The 17,648-nt window shown below is 55.9% G+C and overlaps 4 protein-coding genes across 4 annotated transcripts; 3 read left to right on the forward strand and 1 right to left on the reverse strand.

Moving 5' to 3' along the window:
* Nucleotides 1–122: 122 nt before the first annotated feature.
* Nucleotides 123–2,642, forward strand: QBC33DRAFT_450811 (uncharacterized protein; the record flags this gene model as incomplete). Its single annotated transcript, XM_060424580.1, has 2 exons — nt 123–2,077; nt 2,204–2,642. The coding sequence occupies 2 exons, from the start codon at nt 123–125 to the stop codon at nt 2,640–2,642; spliced, it is 2,394 nt and encodes a 797-aa protein (XP_060283856.1).
* Nucleotides 2,643–3,564: 922 nt separating this feature from the next.
* On the forward strand, nt 3,565–7,772 carry QBC33DRAFT_536848 (DUF699-domain-containing protein). The gene is made up of 9 exons (XM_060427744.1): nt 3,565–3,681; nt 3,741–3,841; nt 3,952–4,196; nt 4,325–4,838; nt 4,897–5,202; nt 5,274–6,334; nt 6,444–7,195; nt 7,271–7,481; nt 7,564–7,772. The coding sequence occupies exons 1-8, from the start codon at nt 3,665–3,667 to the stop codon at nt 7,479–7,481; spliced, it is 3,207 nt and encodes a 1,068-aa protein (XP_060283857.1). The 5' UTR covers nt 3,565–3,664; the 3' UTR covers nt 7,564–7,772.
* A 124-nt stretch (nt 7,773–7,896) lies between these two features.
* Nucleotides 7,897–12,005, forward strand: QBC33DRAFT_536851 (uncharacterized protein). Its single transcript, XM_060427745.1, has 9 exons — nt 7,897–9,069; nt 9,127–9,928; nt 9,993–10,380; nt 10,438–10,609; nt 10,677–10,905; nt 10,960–11,081; nt 11,140–11,397; nt 11,499–11,722; nt 11,789–12,005. Exons 1-9 carry the CDS (start codon nt 8,065–8,067, stop codon nt 11,832–11,834), a joined length of 3,246 nt encoding a protein of 1,081 aa, XP_060283858.1. The 5' UTR covers nt 7,897–8,064; the 3' UTR covers nt 11,835–12,005.
* On the reverse strand, nt 11,709–17,374 carry QBC33DRAFT_471133 (uncharacterized protein). The gene is made up of 3 exons (XM_060425192.1): nt 15,624–17,374; nt 15,483–15,578; nt 11,709–15,426 (listed from the first exon to the last, which is right to left on the reverse strand). The coding sequence occupies exons 1-3, from the start codon at nt 17,241–17,243 to the stop codon at nt 12,019–12,021; spliced, it is 5,124 nt and encodes a 1,707-aa protein (XP_060283859.1). The 5' UTR covers nt 17,244–17,374; the 3' UTR covers nt 11,709–12,018.
* Nucleotides 17,375–17,648: the final 274 nt, after the last annotated feature.

Here is a 17,648-nt window from a genome sequence, read left to right on the forward strand (position 1 = left end):
CTGCGACGTTGCCCGGGTAGCTGGCTCCTCCGTCTTCATTCGGATTCTACCCTCTTTTCAGTGAGCAAGCAGACCTGGTTCCAGATGTGTGTGAGAACCGGTCACTGACATCTCGCATAGCAATGGCTTCCCAGTGGCCGCCGCGATCCCCCCACGAAGCCCTTCTCGGCACTCCTGGTGGCCGCGACCGGGTCAGGCGTGCCTACGACGGCAGCTCGCCGTCACCGTCGCCTTCGAAGTCGAAAACATCTCGCCCGACATCCATGCTAGCATCCAGGCCTGTCAACGGCGCTCGCGGGGGGGATCCAGAGGACGAGCTCCAAGATGACGATGATGAGGAGACATTACAACTCAAACTTCAAGCGATCGAAGCTCGGTTAAGATTGAAGAAACTGCAGACTGCGAAATCCCAGAGAAACCCAGCTGCAGGGCTAGCTACAGAATGCCACAGGGCAGGGCCCGAGTCCGCACCTGCCAGTGCTGCCGGACTCAGGGAAGTGCCACTTCAATCTCGGCTGGCGGCTGCGAGGGAACGTATGGATAGGGAGATATCTCAGAAGCAGGCTCAGGTTCCTGCTTCGCCGGTCAAGAAGGCCCAGAGCACGGCGGACCTGCAGACCTCGCCGAAACGGATACTCCTGGGCATTGACAAGGGACGCAGAGCTGCGGATGTGTCGCTTAAGAGGGCACCCAGCATCCGAAAGTTGCAAGAGAACGGCCAGCAGGGGGGATATCTGCGGAGGTCGAAAACGCCGAATCCCGACGCAGCGCAACAATTCCCTGCCTCTCGCCCGGTTAGCTTCAACGAAAGACTGGCGTCGGCACGGTCCGAAGAGGTGAGCCGACAGGAGAGGCAGGAGAGGATACAGAAACTACGAAGTACCGCCTTCAATGTCGGGCAGGAAGAAATGGAGCAGTACAAGAGCGCGGCTATCAATCTGCCGGACATAGCAGCGAGACCCGAGCAGTTCAGCAGAGAAGAAATTCTAGCCTCAGCGAACAGGCAAAATGGGGGTCTGCAGAGGAGTAACACAGCTCCTAGCATACGGTCAACTTCCCGAGTAGGGTTATCAGATGCAGAGGGCCCTCCGCCGGCCTCAGCGGCGAGAGTCACGAAGAAAAAGGTGCCACCCGCCGAGGTTGCCGACCGCGACGCCTCAGCCTTCGAACCGTATTCTGGCCTACATCTCTCCAAGCGGGTTCTCCCACACAAAGTCCTTACCAGGGCTGTCTCCGGGAAGAAGACATACTTAATAAAAGACCTCCTCCGGCACGTAAAGTCGCCGGATTGGTCCCTGCCCGACATAGAGCAGGATGTGGTGGTGATGGCCATCGTCGCCAGCAAATCCGACCCTCGTCATCACAGACCAGCCGCTTCAGCCGGGGGTGCGCAGCAGCAAGACCGTGGAAAGTACATGGTCATAACGCTCGTCGACCTCACCTACGAAGTCGACCTCTTTCTCTTCAACACTGGCTTCGACCGTTTCTGGAAGCTCACCACGGGGACCGTCGTCGCGGTCCTGAACCCGACCATCCTGCCCCCGCCGGCCGGCCGCGAGGCGACGGGCCGCTTCTCCCTCGTGATAAACAGCGACGCCGACACGATTCTCGAGATCGGCAACGCTCGCGATTTGGGCTACTGCAAGAGCGTTAAGAGGGACGGGAAGTTGTGTCACTGCTGGGTCAACTCCAAGAGGACCGAGTACTGCGAGTTTCACACCAACGAGGCGGTGCGCAAGGTCAGGAACAGCCGGGTGGAGCTGAACGGGATGGATTTCGGCGGCGGCGGCGGCAGCACGAGGTACAAGGCCAACTCGTACCGCGTGCAACCGCCGAAAACTGACGCGCAGCTGAAGAAAGAGCAAGAGGAGCGGAAGAGGGGCACCTACGACCGCGAGACGCAGTCGCGGTGGTTCGTGAGCGGCGCGAGCCGCAGCGCCGGCGACGACGAGAGGGAGGGCGGGCTGGCCGACCGCGTTGAGCGCGGGGAGGCGCTCAAGCGAAGGCTGGCCCAGAAGGAGCGGGAGCGCGACATCGCGAAGCGCCTGGGCGAGATCGGCGGCGGCGCCGGGAAGGAGTACATGTCGCGCGCGGCCGCCACTGCGGCGGCGGCGGAGGCGGTTGCTGCTGCTGCTCCGGGGTCCGGTGTGTCGTCGTCGCAGAATTCGAGCCTGTTTTCGCTGCCCGGGGAGAGGCCGCCCAGGGCTGACGCCAGGGCCCTCGGCCTCGTCGCGCCGAGGGGCGGGCAGCCGAAGGTCGACCTCGGCCGAGCCAAGCGCAAGCGGCCCGAGAGCTCCCAGTCCAGCTCGACGGCGAACGGGGGCTCGCTCGGCGGCAGGGCGGCTCTGGGATGGGGCTCGGTGCTGGGGAAGAAGCTGACGAGGATGAAGGAGGGGGAGAAGCTGGACGGGACCAAGGCGTCGTCGGCCATCAGCCTGGGCAACTCCGGCCCTGCACGGGGTCCCGGCGGCGGGTTGGATGAGTCGCCGGTCCGCAAGAAGACGCGGTTCGTGACCGAGAAGGGCATCCGAGAGGCCGGCAGGGAGAGCTTGGGGGAGCCGCTGTCAGCCACGTCAAGGGGGAGGCAGGTTGTATTAGATGATGACGATGACGACGATGACGACTTGATTATTGTTAAATAGACATTGGAGGCAACTGTGTCACCACAAGGATCGTGGAATGGGAAGCTTTGTAACTTCAAGGACCGCTCTATTTCAATGGGTATACTCTTCGAAAAGCATTGGGTACTTCGGCCAGGTTCGGCTGTCGACTTACAAATGGATGCTTCCATGGTCTAGGTAGAATAGGGGGTACGGTCTCCAAATCAAGAACGATCAAGAGATTACCCCCATGAATTGGTGCACTTGATCCATTGAATTCCGCCACAAGTCAACTACGTTTTCTGCGCCTCAGCTAGTGGCATTCCCCTTCTTCAATTTCGTCTCCCCTTCCACCCAGCGCAACCTCCTCAGCACTAAACAACCACAACCCACGAGCCACGACCCTAAGAGCTTCGACGAGTTTCTGATGAATCAGACACCCCTTCCAACCACTCCTCCCCTAGCTGTTCCAACACCCCTTCACAAGACTCACCCCTCAAAGTAGCCACCAACGCCATTGACAGGATCGAACCCATCGAGAAATCGAGGACGACAATCGCCTAAACGTGGCACATCAAGTGCCAGCCCCGGACAAGACGCCTCGCACCTCTACAAGAAAACGCGGAGTGGAATTTCTTGACAGTGATAAGTCCCACGATGAGGATTCCTCTACGTTACGAAAGGCACTTGGGACTGGCAAGCGACCGCATCCTTAATCGCAAAGGACGTCCACGGAGATCGTTTTAGTCGGCTTTTCTGTAGTACCTACTAAGTAGGTACCTAGGTAATTGTAGATGAAGGAGCAGGAGTTGTGAGCCTGGTTCCACAGCGGGATCACGTGGAAGGCGGCTCTTCCAGGTGTGGATGGGGATGACCCCTGTCACAATGAGATAAGATAAGCTCAAGTTCCCGTACTGTACTACATAGTAACTCTCACCGCCCAAGAATGGCAGAATAGCTGTCGGCCAATATTTTTTTCCCTCCCATGCACCCCACTAGAGCAGACATCGAGATCGCCATTTCGTACTTCATTGTCCTGCCACCTGGGACAGGAAATAGTGAAAATGGTCCAAAAAGCAGTGTAAGAACTTCTCTTTTCCCCATACCCTCCGAACTACCCTTATTGACAACCTGTTCTAGTGATTCCCGGATTCCCGCCTTGATTCGCAATGGGCTCCAAGAGAAGAAGCGAAGCTTCTTCGTCGTGGTCGGCGATCGCTCCAAAGATGCCATAGTCCATTGTATGTCACTTTTGGGGGAGTTATGCGAAGAAGACTTTGACTTCGAAGGATCATTGGCTGCGACTGGCTTCGGCAGACTAATAATACGGTTGCTAACCTGTGTTATTCAGTACATTACATCATGTCGAGTATGGACGTACGGCAAAACAAGTCGGTCCTCTGGGCGTACAAGAACAAGCTCCTCGGATTTACCAGCCATCGTAAGAAGCGAGAAAACAAGATCAAGAAAGAGATACAGCGTGGCACGAGGGAGAAGAATCAGGAGGATCCGTTCGAACTGTTCGTCTCTCTCCATAATATCCGATATGTGTATTACAAGGAGACGGACAAGATTCTCGGGAATACCTATGGAATGGTAAGCAACTTGGGTGGATGTTCTGTTTGAGCTCGCCCTCTCTATGCACCTAAACTCCTCTTGGGAAGGGAAAGGGGAACTACTTTGTTGTACAAGACCAGTGTCCAAGTTACTAACTTCTGCTGTAGTGTATCCTGCAAGACTTCGAGGCCATCACTCCCAACATCCTTGCGCGCACCATCGAGACAGTCGAAGGCGGGGGCCTGGTCGTCCTCCTCCTCAAGGGGATGAACAGTCTGAAGCAATTGTACACCCTATCCATGGATGTGCACTCTCGATACAGGACAGAAGCCCACGACGATGTTGCCGCCAGATTCAACGAGCGTTTCATATTGTCTCTAGGCAGCTGCGCATCGTGCCTTGTCATTGACGACGAGTTAAACGTCCTTCCCATATCGGGCGGGAAAGGGGTTAAGCCCCTACCACCTCCCTCGGATGAGCCTGAAACTCCGTCGCAAAAGGAGTTGTCAGAAATCAAGGAGTCTCTTCAGGATACCCCGCCGGTAGGATCGCTGGTCCAACTTGCTCGCACACTCGATCAAGCAAAAGCTCTGCTCACATTTGTCGATGCCATTGCCGAGAAGACGTTGCGTAATACAGTCACGCTGACTGCTGCGCGTGGCCGAGGCAAATCGGCAGCGAGTACGTATTTTCGAAGCATGAGCCAAACGACATACGCTAACAAGTGAACCTCAATCAGTGGGCATTGCAGTTGCGGCGGCCGTGGCCCATGGCTACAGCAATATTTTCATCACATCCCCCTCTCCTGAAAACCTCAAGACCTTGTTTGAGTTTGTGTTCAAAGCATTTGACACTCTGGATTACAAAGATCATACCGACTATTCCATCCTCCAGTCCACGAACCCAGACTTCAATAAGGCGATTGTTAGGGTGAACATCCACCGGAACCATCGGCAAACCATCCAATATATAAGACCTCAAGACGCTCACGTCTTGGGGCAGGCGGAACTGGTTGTCATTGACGAGGCAGCAGCGATCCCCCTTCGTAAGTATTTCTGCAGTTTGAGCTTGTTTCCCGTGCACCCTCAGGTCGGATGCTAACTCCACGTCCAACAGCACTTGTGCGAAAGCTGATGGGCCCTTATTTGGTATTCATGGCATCCACGATCAGTGGTTATGAGGGAACAGGACGATCCCTGTCGTTGAAGTTAATCAAGCAGCTGAGGGAGCAGTCCAGAGCTGGCGTCGTGACAGATGGGACTACCGGAGTCGAGGTGGACAGATCGAGCGGGAAGGTCGCAAAAGACTCGGCCTTCCAGAGCGGACGGTCACTGAAAGAAATCACCCTGACGGAGCCTATCCGGTACGGTCCAGGAGACGAAGTCGAGAAGTGGCTAAATACCCTTCTCTGCTTGGACGTGACGATCCCAAAGTCCAAAATCAACACACAAGGGTATCCGGATCCCTCCCAGTGTCAACTGCTCAACGTCAACCGCGATACTCTCTTCTCCTTCCATCCGGTATCAGAGCGGTTCTTGCGGCAGATGATTGCCCTCTACGTTGCCAGCCACTATAAGAACTCCCCCGACGATCTCCAGCTCATGAGCGATGCGCCGGCACACGAGCTCTTCGTCTTGACCCCTCCTATCACCGAAGGCGGCGGCCTGCCAGAGCCTCTCTGCGTTGTCCAGGTCAGCTTCGAAGGGCGGATCAGTCGGCAGAGCGTCGTCAACAGTCTAAGCCGAGGCCAACGGCCTGCTGGAGATCTCATTCCATGGCTCGTCAGCCAGCAATTCCAAGATGACGAGTTTGCCTCGCTTTCAGGCGCGCGTGTAGTCCGAATTGCGACAAATCCCGACTATGTGTCGATGGGTTATGGCTCAAGGGCGCTGGAGCTTCTGGTCGACTACTACGAGGGCAAGTTCACGAATCTATCCGAGGACGCAGACGCCAAAAAGGCGACCACCAAGACGAGGGCCGTGGAACCAGAGGAACTGGCGAACACCGACCTCCTTCACGAGGATATCAAGGTTCGGGACATGAACAAGATGCCTCCGCTTTTTGCGACCTTGGCCGAGCGTCGTGCAGAGAACCTCGACTACGTCGGTGTAAGCTACGGCCTCACGAAGCCTCTTCACAAGTTCTGGAAGCGTGCCCAATTCTCACCTGTGTATCTGGTAAGCAAACTTCTCCCTTGCCCTTTCGGGAAATATTGGAAAGAGATATCGCAATACTCCACCCAGGGTCCAAAATCATCCTGTTGGACGTTTCTCACATAGTTCGCAGAGGCAAACAGCCAATGACCTGACGGGCGAGCACACCTGCGTCATGCTCAGACCCCTGAAGACCCGTGAAAGAGAGGATGGAAGCTGGCTTGGGGGGTTCGCGAACGACTTCCAACGCCGGTTCCTCTCCCTCCTATCCTACCAATTCCGCAACTTCGACGCAGTCCAGGCCCTGAGTATCGACGAATCAGCCAATTCGGGTGCTCAGCTGGATCCCTCGAACCAAGCTGCCCCGCTCACTAAATCCGAGCTGGACAGGATTTTGACGCCGTTCGACCTCAAGCGCCTAGCATCGTATGCGAACAATATGCTGGATTATCATGTCGTTCTCGATTTGATCCCGGCGCTCGCCGATCTCTATTTCACGGGCCGCCTCAAATCCAATATCCAACTCAGTGGCGTGCAACAAGCGATCCTGTTGGCCATTGGCTTACAGCGGAAAGACATAGACGTGGTCTCCGCGGAGCTTGCCGTGCCGTCGTCGCAACTCTTGGCCATGTTCATCAAGATCTTGCGAAAGATAACCGCGCACTTCGAGGCGCTGGTGTCCGAGGCCATCGAGGCTGAAATGCCCAGGCCCGAGTCGATTGGGGTCAGTCGGGAGAACGCCTCCGGAGCGCATGAAATAGAAGAGAGCAAGTTTGCGCCTCTGGAGACAAACCTGGAGGACGAGCTGGAGGAGGTTGGGGATGAGGCGTTGAAAGATCTGCGAGCGAAGCAGAGGGAACTCATCGACTCCCTACCGCTTGATCAGTAAGTTACGCACCTTTCCCGGGGGCCGACACGGACCCCAACAACGCAGGACATGAGCTAACCCTTTCACCTTAGATACGAGATCGGAGGAGACGTTTCAGCCTGGCAGGAAGCAGAGAAACAGGCTATGAAGGCGACCAAGAGCGGAAAGGTGAACCCGGTGGTGAGCGTCAAGTCGCAGGCGAAGCGGAAAGCTGGCCCTACAGCTGCAGAGATATACGAGGAGGAATTTGGAGACAAGAAACAGAAGAAGGCGAAGAAGGCCAAGAGGAGCAGGAATGACTAGGTGAGGTCATTCATGTCGACTTCCATGATAGTCTGTGCATCTTGTCGGGGCGTTCTGTGCTTATAGTTTCTGAGTGGGATAGAATACCATCCATGTTCTTATTACTAGGTACTGTGTGCTGTGGGATTGAATAACGTGAGTAAAGTCCGATCACCAGCTAATCGCCGTGTCCAATCATTCAATCTGGGTTCTGTGTCTATCACCATTTTGTGGGTGTTGCGACTTTGCCATAATAGGTAAGCGTGAAGAGGCGCTTGGTGTTGAGGGGAAATCCGGCAAGCTTAGCTTGACATCATGGTCTCACCTAGGTACAGTCAGTGTGCATGTGTGGGGAGGCAATTATAGAATAATTTTTTCTTAAATAGGTGGGATCGTGCAGTGCAGTGTGGATGGGTTCCACTCATCTTCAACTTCCACACAACCATGTTTGTGACCTCGGTTCTTTCCGCTATGAATTCTCCAGGCCCGCCAAACATGACCACTTGAGTTGATTTTGACATCCATGAAAGCTACTCAGTTGCAATGGCGTTGTGGTTACTTAGCCAGGGGAATTCTTCGATAACCAGGGATCAAGTGGTCCAACATGGCGTCCGTTCCTAGTGACTATGAGGCCATCATCTCCGTCCCATCAGCCGAAGAAAGGCCGATCAGGGTTGGCGGCGGTATTTCTCGATTTCGCCGTCGGTTCACATTTAGCCAGGGCCAGGAAGCCCCTCCGATATACCGGCCCGACAAGTCAATTCCGGAGCTGTCAGAAGCCGCCGCCGGGGGTGCTTCGATATGGGCGTCGTCGGACCTGAACCGGCTCATCGACGACGAAGACTTTGATTTGGAAACCTACGGGCTCACCGAGTATCGAGATGGCTTCTTCGACGCCTTGTTCCTCAAGCCCCGGCCAGTTGACCGGGAGGAGCTTGATAAACGGGCAGAAAAGGCCCTCCCTGCGGCCTTCCGGAAGCGGCACCCCCTCTCACTGACAGGCTTCCTGCCCAGGCAATGGTATGATATCAAACATGTCGTCCATGTTGTCACGACAACCAGGGCCGGCATCAAGCTAGTGAAGTCTTTCATAGCCGTCTTCGCGGCATATGTGTTGTGCCTGGTACCACCGGTGCGGCACTGGCTTGGTCAGTACAGTTATATCATGGTCGTATCAACCGTGATCAACCATCCCGGCCGGACCGTCGGGGCCCAGATCGACGGCGCTGTCTCAACGATACTCGGATCCCTCACGGGTCTTGGATGGGGCGCGTTTGGACTGTGGCTGTCGACTTCGACACCGGATGCGAAAGTCGGCTACGGCGCCATTCTAGCCATGTTTCTTGCGCTATACATAGCTGCAATTGCTGCTGTGCGGTCGTACTTCATCAGACTTTATCAATTTGTTATCTGTGCTGGAATTGCCGTGGCATATGCCTGCCTCGCTCAAGTATCCGAGAGCTCGGTGGTTTGGGGAAAGCTGGTCGACTACGGCGTCCCATGGGTCCTGGGTCAGGGCATCTGCTTATTGGCTTGTGTCGTCTGGTTTCCAGATGCCGGGGCCAGACGCCTTGCGGTTTCCTGGAACGACGCCTTCGAGACAATGCTAGTTGGTCTTCCCAATAGTTCTACTGATCCCGTTAATCGCAGAGACTGACGTCCGCAGAATAGCCTGGACGAAAAGAAGACGGGAACGACACCGACTCGGCAGCATTTAGCCCAGACCTTTGTCAACCTCTCTCAGGCTTATCGAGATATTATGATCGACTTCACCTTCACCCTTTTCGACCCTAAAGACGTCCGGGTGATTCGGAATCTGCTACAGGCTTCTGTACGAGGACTCTTGGCCTTGAGACCAAAGCCGAGCGTTTTTAAACCCCCTGGGGTCTCAGATGACACTGTTCTGCAAAAGTTGCCCGCCGTACCGACCCCTGAACTTCATCCAGCTTGGTCAAATGCCGAGTCGTCCGGGACATGGGTGCCGCTTTTGCCGTGGACGAACGATTATAGGGATAAAGCCGTTCGCTTGGTTAGGCACCGCCTCGAGGACCCAACAAGTTTCCTCCTGCGTCGCATGAAGGAGTCACTACGAAGTTGCCACGCAGTGTTGATGGACATGTCTGGCTATCGCAAGTACCTCGGACCTAGCGAGGAGGTCAGTTCCGATCTTCTCAAGGTTCTGGTGAAGCTGAGGAAAGCAATGATCAAATTCGATGATGCTGAAGCCGCACTACTTAACGGGAATGAACTGCCAACTATCTTCATCCACGACGTGGTCCAGGGATTTGCCTATAGCCGTCCGATACGACAAGCTGCCGGCGCAGTCGAGGCTGTTCTGGTAAAGGTCAACGAGATGGAACAACGAAAGCCGTCTTGGCCCAAGATACATCCCCCGTCGTACCCCTGGCGCAAGGCTTTGAATCGGACAAACCCACAGGTCCGGCACGACCGCGGGGGAGTCACAGCTGGTATGCAGCCCCCCTGGCTTCTTGTACCGTACATACATACACTTCCATGCTGAACTTTCTATAGGATCCTATTACAGGAGCTTTGCAGACATCGCCCGCGCAATACAGAAGGTCAAGGCATCGGAGAGCGCACCGCTACGGGAAGATTCCGACTTGTCCGATTCGAACTCAGCTCTAAACGAGACTGCCAATGCTAATGCCAATGCCAATGCCAATGCCGAGGCTGGAGACGATCATGATGGCATGGCTCTGCTTAAACAGAGCACATTCCGGCATCGGCTATGGGAAATCGCTCACGGGTTGCAAGGGTTCGAGATGAGATTCGCCTTGAAGACCGTCATCGTTACTTCGTGCCTCTCCATCCCGGCCTGGCTGAACCAGAGCAGAGACTGGTGGAATTTGTACGGCGGCTGGTGGGCCGTTGTCATGGCCTGGATAACGATGCACCCTCGGTGAGTCTCCCCGGTGCCGAGAACGTGTGTGCCCCTTTTGCTGATTGCGACGACTAGGGTGGGAGGGAACGTTCAAGATCTCGTAACCCGGGCCTTCATGGGTGTTCTAGGTGCTGTCTGGGGCGGCGCGGCTTTTGCTGCGGGAAACGGCAATCCCTATGTGATGGCGGTTTTTGCCTTGCTCTTCCTGCTGCCTATGCTCTATCGATTCACCCAGAGTCACCATCCTGTAAGACGGATTTCTGAACCCTCCGAGTACGAATTTGGCATGAAACAACCGACTGATGGCAGTATAGAGATCGGGCCTGGTTGGCTGCCTGTCCTTCATCGTCACATCGCTTGCCCTCATCACCGACGAGGGGCACCACTCGCCTCTAATCATGACCGCCGGCCGCGGTGGGGCAATCGTCGTCGGTGTTGTCGCCTCAGTTGTCATAAATTGGATCCTGTGGCCGTTTATAGCAAGGCACGAGCTGAGGAAGGCCATGTCGGCAATGATGTTCTTCCTCAGCATTCTCTACCGAAGTAGGCACATGCCCAGACTAGAAATGTGCTTTCCTAGCTAACTAACTTCTACAGCCATTATGGCCCAGTACATATATTATGATGTGGGCGATAAACCAACAGCCGAAGACATCGAAAGCTCCGAGGTGCTGGAAGGGCGCCTGCGAGAAGGCTTTGTCCGGATTCGGCAGTTGATGGCAAGTTCTCTCCAGCCGGTTTCCGTCTTCCCCTTCCCGTGACTGACCACATCGGCAGGGTCTGACCCGGCACGAGATCCGCCTAAGGGCGCCCTTCGACCCGCTGCCCTACTCCGCGCTCGCCGACTCCTGCGAGCGTTTCTTCGAGTACCTGGTGGCGGTGCGCCAGTCGGCGATCTACTTTCACCCCAAATTCATCCGGGACAACGACGAGGCCGTCGGGAGGCTGCTGATCTACCGTAGGGACGCGGTTGCCTCAATCCTCGGTAACCTGTACACACTGGCCGGGGCGTTGCGTAGTGCCCATAAGGTACCTGTAAGTTGTGTCCAGTCCTGGCTGTTGCGCTCTTCTTCCTCTCCGTTGTCCCTCGTGCCCAGTCCCCTTTTCACTTATTGATACCAATCTTGAAACGTTAGAAATATCTGCCATGCGCAGCAGCGACCCGGAAGCGTCTGATGGACAAGATGATCGAGCTCGAGGCCGAGTACGAGGGCAGCAAGAACCTCGACGTGCCCCAGATAGGAGAGAGGAAGAAGTGGGTTCAGATTTACAGCTTCTCGTACAACGAGAGCCTCACCGGCTGCGTGGCGCAGCTCGAAGAGCTAGAGAGGTACACCAAGCTGATTGTCGGCGAACAAGGGTGAGTCCTTCCCGAACCATGTAGACTCCGGTCGAGAACATCTACTTACTTCAACGGAATGGCCAGGTTCGACGACCGATCGGATAGCGATTCTGACGACAAGGAGGACTGACCCAATCATGTACATGTATCCGTACCTCCTACGGCGCCATACCCTATGAGAGACTTGTCTTCGTCTATCTATACAAACTTGTGTGTCCGGGAACCATATACAATGAATGTATGCAATGTGAATGCTCCATACGTCCCAAACCGCCAATGCCAAGTTAAAAAACAAACCCAAAAGACACATTGATCTAGTACGTGCCCCCCATCATGTCGTTAAGTATATCCCGCAGCACGGGTTTCCCCTTCAAGAGCGCCCTCTCCCCAATCCTAGCCCTCCTCGGCCCGGGCCGGATGTTCTCCTTCCCACCGGGGGCAGCCGCGGCCATCATCTTCTTCGGCGACACCAGCCTCGCCCCCACCCTCTTCGTGGGCCACTTCACCGCCTTCGAGGATGACGACGACGACGACGACGACGACGCCGTGGGCACCGACGCACCCGCCCCCGCCCCCTGCGTAGTCATGCCCCCGGCCGCGTCGTCGTCGAAGACGTGGCTCTCCAGCGCGTCGGCGGGCAGGTCGTAGACCCACCGCCTCTCCTCCATCAGCTCGACGAACCGGGCGAGCATCCCGCCGTCGTCGCCGCCGCTCCCTCCGCGCAGCGTGTCCCTGCTCCCGACGACGAGCAGCTTCGTCTTGGCCCGCGTGAACGCCACGTTGATGCGCCGCCAGTCGCGCAGCAGCTCGCCTATGCCGCGCGCCTCGTTGGACCGCACCAGGCTCAGCACCACCACCTCCTTGTCGCGGCCCTGGAACCGGTCCGCCGTGTGCATCTCGACGGCCTCGCCGCCGCCGCGCAGGTGGTGCCTCAGCAGCGCCAGCTGCGACCGGTAGTGCGTCATGACGCCGATCTCGGCCGCGGGCACCCCCGTCGCGACCAGCGCGCCCACCAGCCGCGCCACCAGCCGCGCCTCGCACGGGTTGACGATGCGGCTGCCGCGCGCCTCCTCGCGGCTGAGCGGGAGGAGGCCGTCCGTGTTGACGAACCGCACCCGCGCCGACGGGTCGACGAGGTCGCGCAGCCAGCAGCTGCCCGGCCGCGCCGACGCGCAGAACGATCGCGGCACGCCGGGCTGTCGCTGTTGTCCGGGTGTCGCGGCTGCTGCTGCCGCGGCCTGGGAGGCCGAGAGGAAGGTCGCTGCGTTGTAGTGTAGTTGCGAGAGGGCCGCCATGTTGGGGATGTGTAGTTTGTGGTGGCGTAGCGCCTCGGTGCCGCACTTGAGGCGGCCGCTGTAGATGAGCGTGTTGGAGAGCGTCATGATGTCCTCGCACATGCGGTACTGGTGCTCGAGGTTGACGACCGAGTCCGGGTGTGTGTCGGACAGCAGCTTGAAGAGGGAGACGTCGAGCCCGCCTATGCGGGCCTCTTCGTTCTGCACCAGCGGGGGCAGCTGGTTGTGGTCGCCGACGAGGACGAAGGTGCGCGCCATCCTGATCGGCCCGAGGCATATGGGGAGGGTGATCTGGGAAGCCTCGTCTACGATGCAGTAGTCGAAGGTCCGCTTTTGGAAGATGGCGTGGTTGATCCCGAGGCAGGTCGTGGCGACAACCGGAGTCCCAAGCCAGGCCTGTTCGATCTCTTCAAATGAAGTCTTCGGCTGACCATCGAGAATCGTGAATTCGCGGACTTCCGGATGGACCTTTGCAGCTGCGCCGAGTCTGAGAATCGGGATGCTATCCTTCTTCAGTTTGAGCAGGATGTTGTCCACGGCAGTGTGCGTGTACGATGTCAGGAGTACACTCTTCCCCTGCGAGATGAGGGCACGAATGATATGTGCGATGGTAGTCGTCTTCCCCGTTCCGGGCATGCCCAGCACCAGTGCGTAATCCATGGCGCTCATGACCTTTCCGATCGCCTTCTTCTGGTCGACGTTTAGGCTGTCGTCGTCGTCCGTGATCTCGTACTGTGTAGCGGCGGACTTGAACCTCGGTGGAACTAGGTCAACAACTAGTCGCCGGATGTGTCGGGGTCCCGGCGGGCCGTCGGTCATGACCTGGACGAGGTTGTTGCGCACGGTAGCCATGCCGCTGCTGAACTCGTCCTTGTCAAGTCTGTACCGGACTGGAGCCTCCCCGATCCTGCCTTGCGATTCCTCGGGTCTGGCACCTTCGGGAACAACGTCCATGATGCCGGCGAAGACTTGGTTGTTCACCTCGTCGAACCCTGGTTGACGAATGCGTGCGTTATGCAGCCGCCTGTCGACGGCAACGCTGATGCTATGCTTTCTGACCGTTATCACATAGCCGAGCGCCAGAGCGAAGTGGCCCTGCTCGTCGGAGACGACAATTGGTTCTCCAACTGTCAGTTGCGAGTCAAGAAACGAAAAGCCTGACACGGCCTTCTCCTTAATCAAGGTGTACTGGAAGCGGAAGATCTTGGGTTTGTCGAGGTCCTCTGATGCCGAGCCTTCCTGAATGATGACATTGGCGAAGCATCTACCAACTTTCTCCCGCTCGAAGCTGACCATTGTCCATAATTCTCGGCGGAGCTTCTGGCTCTCCCTCTCTTCCTTGGTCAGAAGATCTTCCCATTTGAGGAAGAACTCCTTGTGGCGCGGCTCTAGATGCCTAACTGCATCATCGAATACCGAGCCCATCCCGCTCGTCTCTCCGTCCCCGTCGTCCGCCAATTTGTGGTAGATGAAGCATGATGCCTGGGCGAAGCACTTGCCACAAGCATTCTTGGCCTTTTTCATCGGCGGCAGTTGGACACTCCGCTCCCGGATGTGACACGCAAGCTGGTTCCGCTGCATTATCATATGCCGGAGCTCGTGCCGTACGGAAGGGATTCTCAAGGTTTGTGAGGTCTCCATGTAATACAAGATGCCGTACACGATTTCGATGTCGTACCGATCTGAAAGGAGTAGGTTGTACAGGGCCGTCTGCGCCTGGTGGTTGCTGCTCACGTTCTTCCCACTCTTGACTTCGAATGGGACCGTCAAGGTCTTGGTATTCTTACCCTCCTTCATGGTGACTTGGACGGTGGCATCGATGTTTCCCTTCAAGCCGTACATCGGAGACCACACGTGTTCTTCAACATCAAGCAGTTTGTTGATACACATGTTGACCTTTTCGCCATTTCGACCTTGGACGACGGCATCTGCTCGAGGCTGGGGGGAAATAAATGCCTGAGCCCAGTGCCTCATCTCTGGCATCTTGGACAATAGATGCTCCCTCGCAGCTTCAAGCGTGACTTGGATGATGTATAGGTCCTCGACGTGTTTCCGAAGGGCCCTGTCAATGACTGAGCCGAGGAACCTTGGGTCCCACTTGTTGGTTGTCAGGGCTTCCTGGAAGATCTCGTGGAGAATTGTGCCGTAGATCAGAGCCGCAGAGGGCGTGCTGCTCGCCTTGACCCTGTCTTGGAGCACTGCTCGACGCATGCAGCTGAAAGAATCCGCAATGACCGTCGACGAGATCAACTGGTCGGGATGCAGGATAAGTATATTCTGAGCGTTGTCGACGATGCACTGGCCGTTGGACTCGAGGTCTCCAATGACATGGACAAAGGCCTTGACACTCGCCGGGGTATCATACCAGTCTCCTCGCAGATGGATCATTTTTATCGTCTTCGTCCTCTCGGCTTGAACAACCAAGATCTGTCGATGTGGTCAGCATCTGCCGCTTATAATATTGCTCTCTTGGATTATCCTACCTTTTCAGGAACTTCACGATCCCAATCGTCCGTATACGTGCTCTCGAGGACGCTAGTCACCAAATACCTCTGGATTGCTTTCGGTTTCTGGCTCGGCTGTCCGGAAATGTCTTAGCGGATGTTCGTTATTTTCTACGGGACCGTACGTACATGGGGCAATGATGGTAATGATGACCTTGTACGGCTTGCCTGCTGTGTTGCGGCGAGTTCCACCGCTTCGAAGTCGAAGTCACCGCTAAAAGCATTGCCGTAGGGATCATCCTCCTCTTGTTTTGCGACGTATTTAGTCCTTCCACCATGTCTGCAGCCTTGATCGGTGGCTTCTGATGCAGTCTGCGGCCCCATGACTAACATATCCTCAGCAACGTCAAATAGATCATCATCTACTTCGTCAAATCCGTCATCTAATGTGGTTGGCTTGGCAGATCCTTGAGCTGCGTCCCCGATATCATTTTGGGCGGTGACCAATTCCGATACGAGAGTCGCATCATCGCCCTTCAAGGTAACCATGCCTGCGTCAAGTTCAAAAAGAGTATCGTCGTCGAAGTCGTCATCTCCATAGTCGGAACTTTGCTTATCAGCCGAACCGCGTTCACCAGGGTCTCCGTCTCCACCACTACAGTTCGGCTCCGTAAGTGATACAGGACTCGAGGTTGCAGACAGCTTAGTTGGTGATGCCCGGGCCCGGCCTTTGCCTCGCCTTGTTTGGCTTTTCTTCTGCGGCGACGGCGACGGCGACGTTGGTGCTCTGCTTCGTGCTTCCATGTCGTCCGACTTGTTGATTTCCCCAGTCACCGTCTCTAACAAGGCTGAGACCATTGACGATTTCGAATCTCCTCGGGGGCTTCCCTGGAAGGTCACGGATGAGTCTTGGCCCGAGCGGTCGAGTTTCCGGCGCTTTGGCCAATGTAAACCACAGCTAAATGCTCTTCTCAAACTGCTTTCGCCATGTGTTGTTGTGCCTCCATCTTTCACCGGTCGCGGAGATGAGGAGATCATAAGCTGGGCAAGCAAAGGATTCGTCAACCCTGATGGCGTGTCCCGGTCTTCTCCGGGGAGAGAGAACCGGTCCCAGAGCTCCAAGGCAGGATCCGCATGCGGCGTCTTCAATGCTTGCGTTAACTTCTTCACATTGACAGCGGGTGTCGTCGGCTTGGAATTGCTGGGCGATGATATTGGCGACGAGCTTCGGGCACGTTTCCGACCGTGACGAGAAATCATTGGGAAGATGGCGGATGATATCTTATCTCGGTCATTACGCCACATTATCCTCTCGGTCGGGGAGGCTTCTTCGTCCTTCTTTGGCGTACGTGTCTCCCCCAAAAGATCTTGCCAAGCAAGCCTGCCAATTGGCGTTTTGGCATGGTTGAGGTTCCCCGACGGCAGCGAGCACTCGACCTCTCGCGTCGAACCACCGTGGTTTTCCTTATTTGAGCCGTCCAAGGCAATGGTAGTCAAATCGAGACCTTTATCGCCGTCATGCTCACTGTTAATCGTCCTTTCTGGGCTTGGGAATTCTTGCGTATTAACCCTGGGAGGCTGAAACTGGAATCGTTGAAGCTTGTTCTTGGTCTCTTCTGACACTGGAACAAGAGGGCGAGGCCGGGCAGATGGGCCAGCGGCGGAATAGCTCTTGGATTTCTGCCATTGGGGCCGCTGCGACTTGTTAGGACACTGTTCCACTGTAGCTAGTATGTTGGATGTTGAATTGCTGACCTTGGAGAGCTTATGTTGCTCCGAAAATGACTTTTGAAGAGGCATTGCACCTAATCATGGTAGGGAGATCCAAGAAAGAGAGGGGAACAAAACAAAACCTCTCTCATCTGCCTTGGTCCATGTTTTTGGGAATGTTGGGTGGTTGTAAGTCAGTGGAGGAACATAACTGTTTAAGGGTTAATGCGTGTTGACATGGTACCGCGGGGTCGCGTCATTCGACGCGTTTAGGTTTCTACTAGGTATGCAGGTAGATAGCTTCAGCCACATGTGCGCTGATAAGATAGGTCCATCCTCTTCTGTGGCTGACGCTCCTATCCCGCGCAGTCGGCTCAGCCCCACCCGGTTCATCAAGGCCCTTCATTGGCAAGACCTCGTCATTTGCACCAATCTGTCTGCACATGAGCAAGAACTTGTGCCACTTGTTAAGACATGAGTTGGCCTCAAAGCATG

This window comes from Phialemonium atrogriseum, assembly GCF_030411735.1.
Source record: "Phialemonium atrogriseum strain 8032-3 unplaced genomic scaffold QBC33scaffold_11, whole genome shotgun sequence".
In the NCBI taxonomy this organism is placed as follows: Eukaryota; Fungi; Ascomycota; class Sordariomycetes; order Cephalothecales; family Cephalothecaceae; genus Phialemonium; species Phialemonium atrogriseum.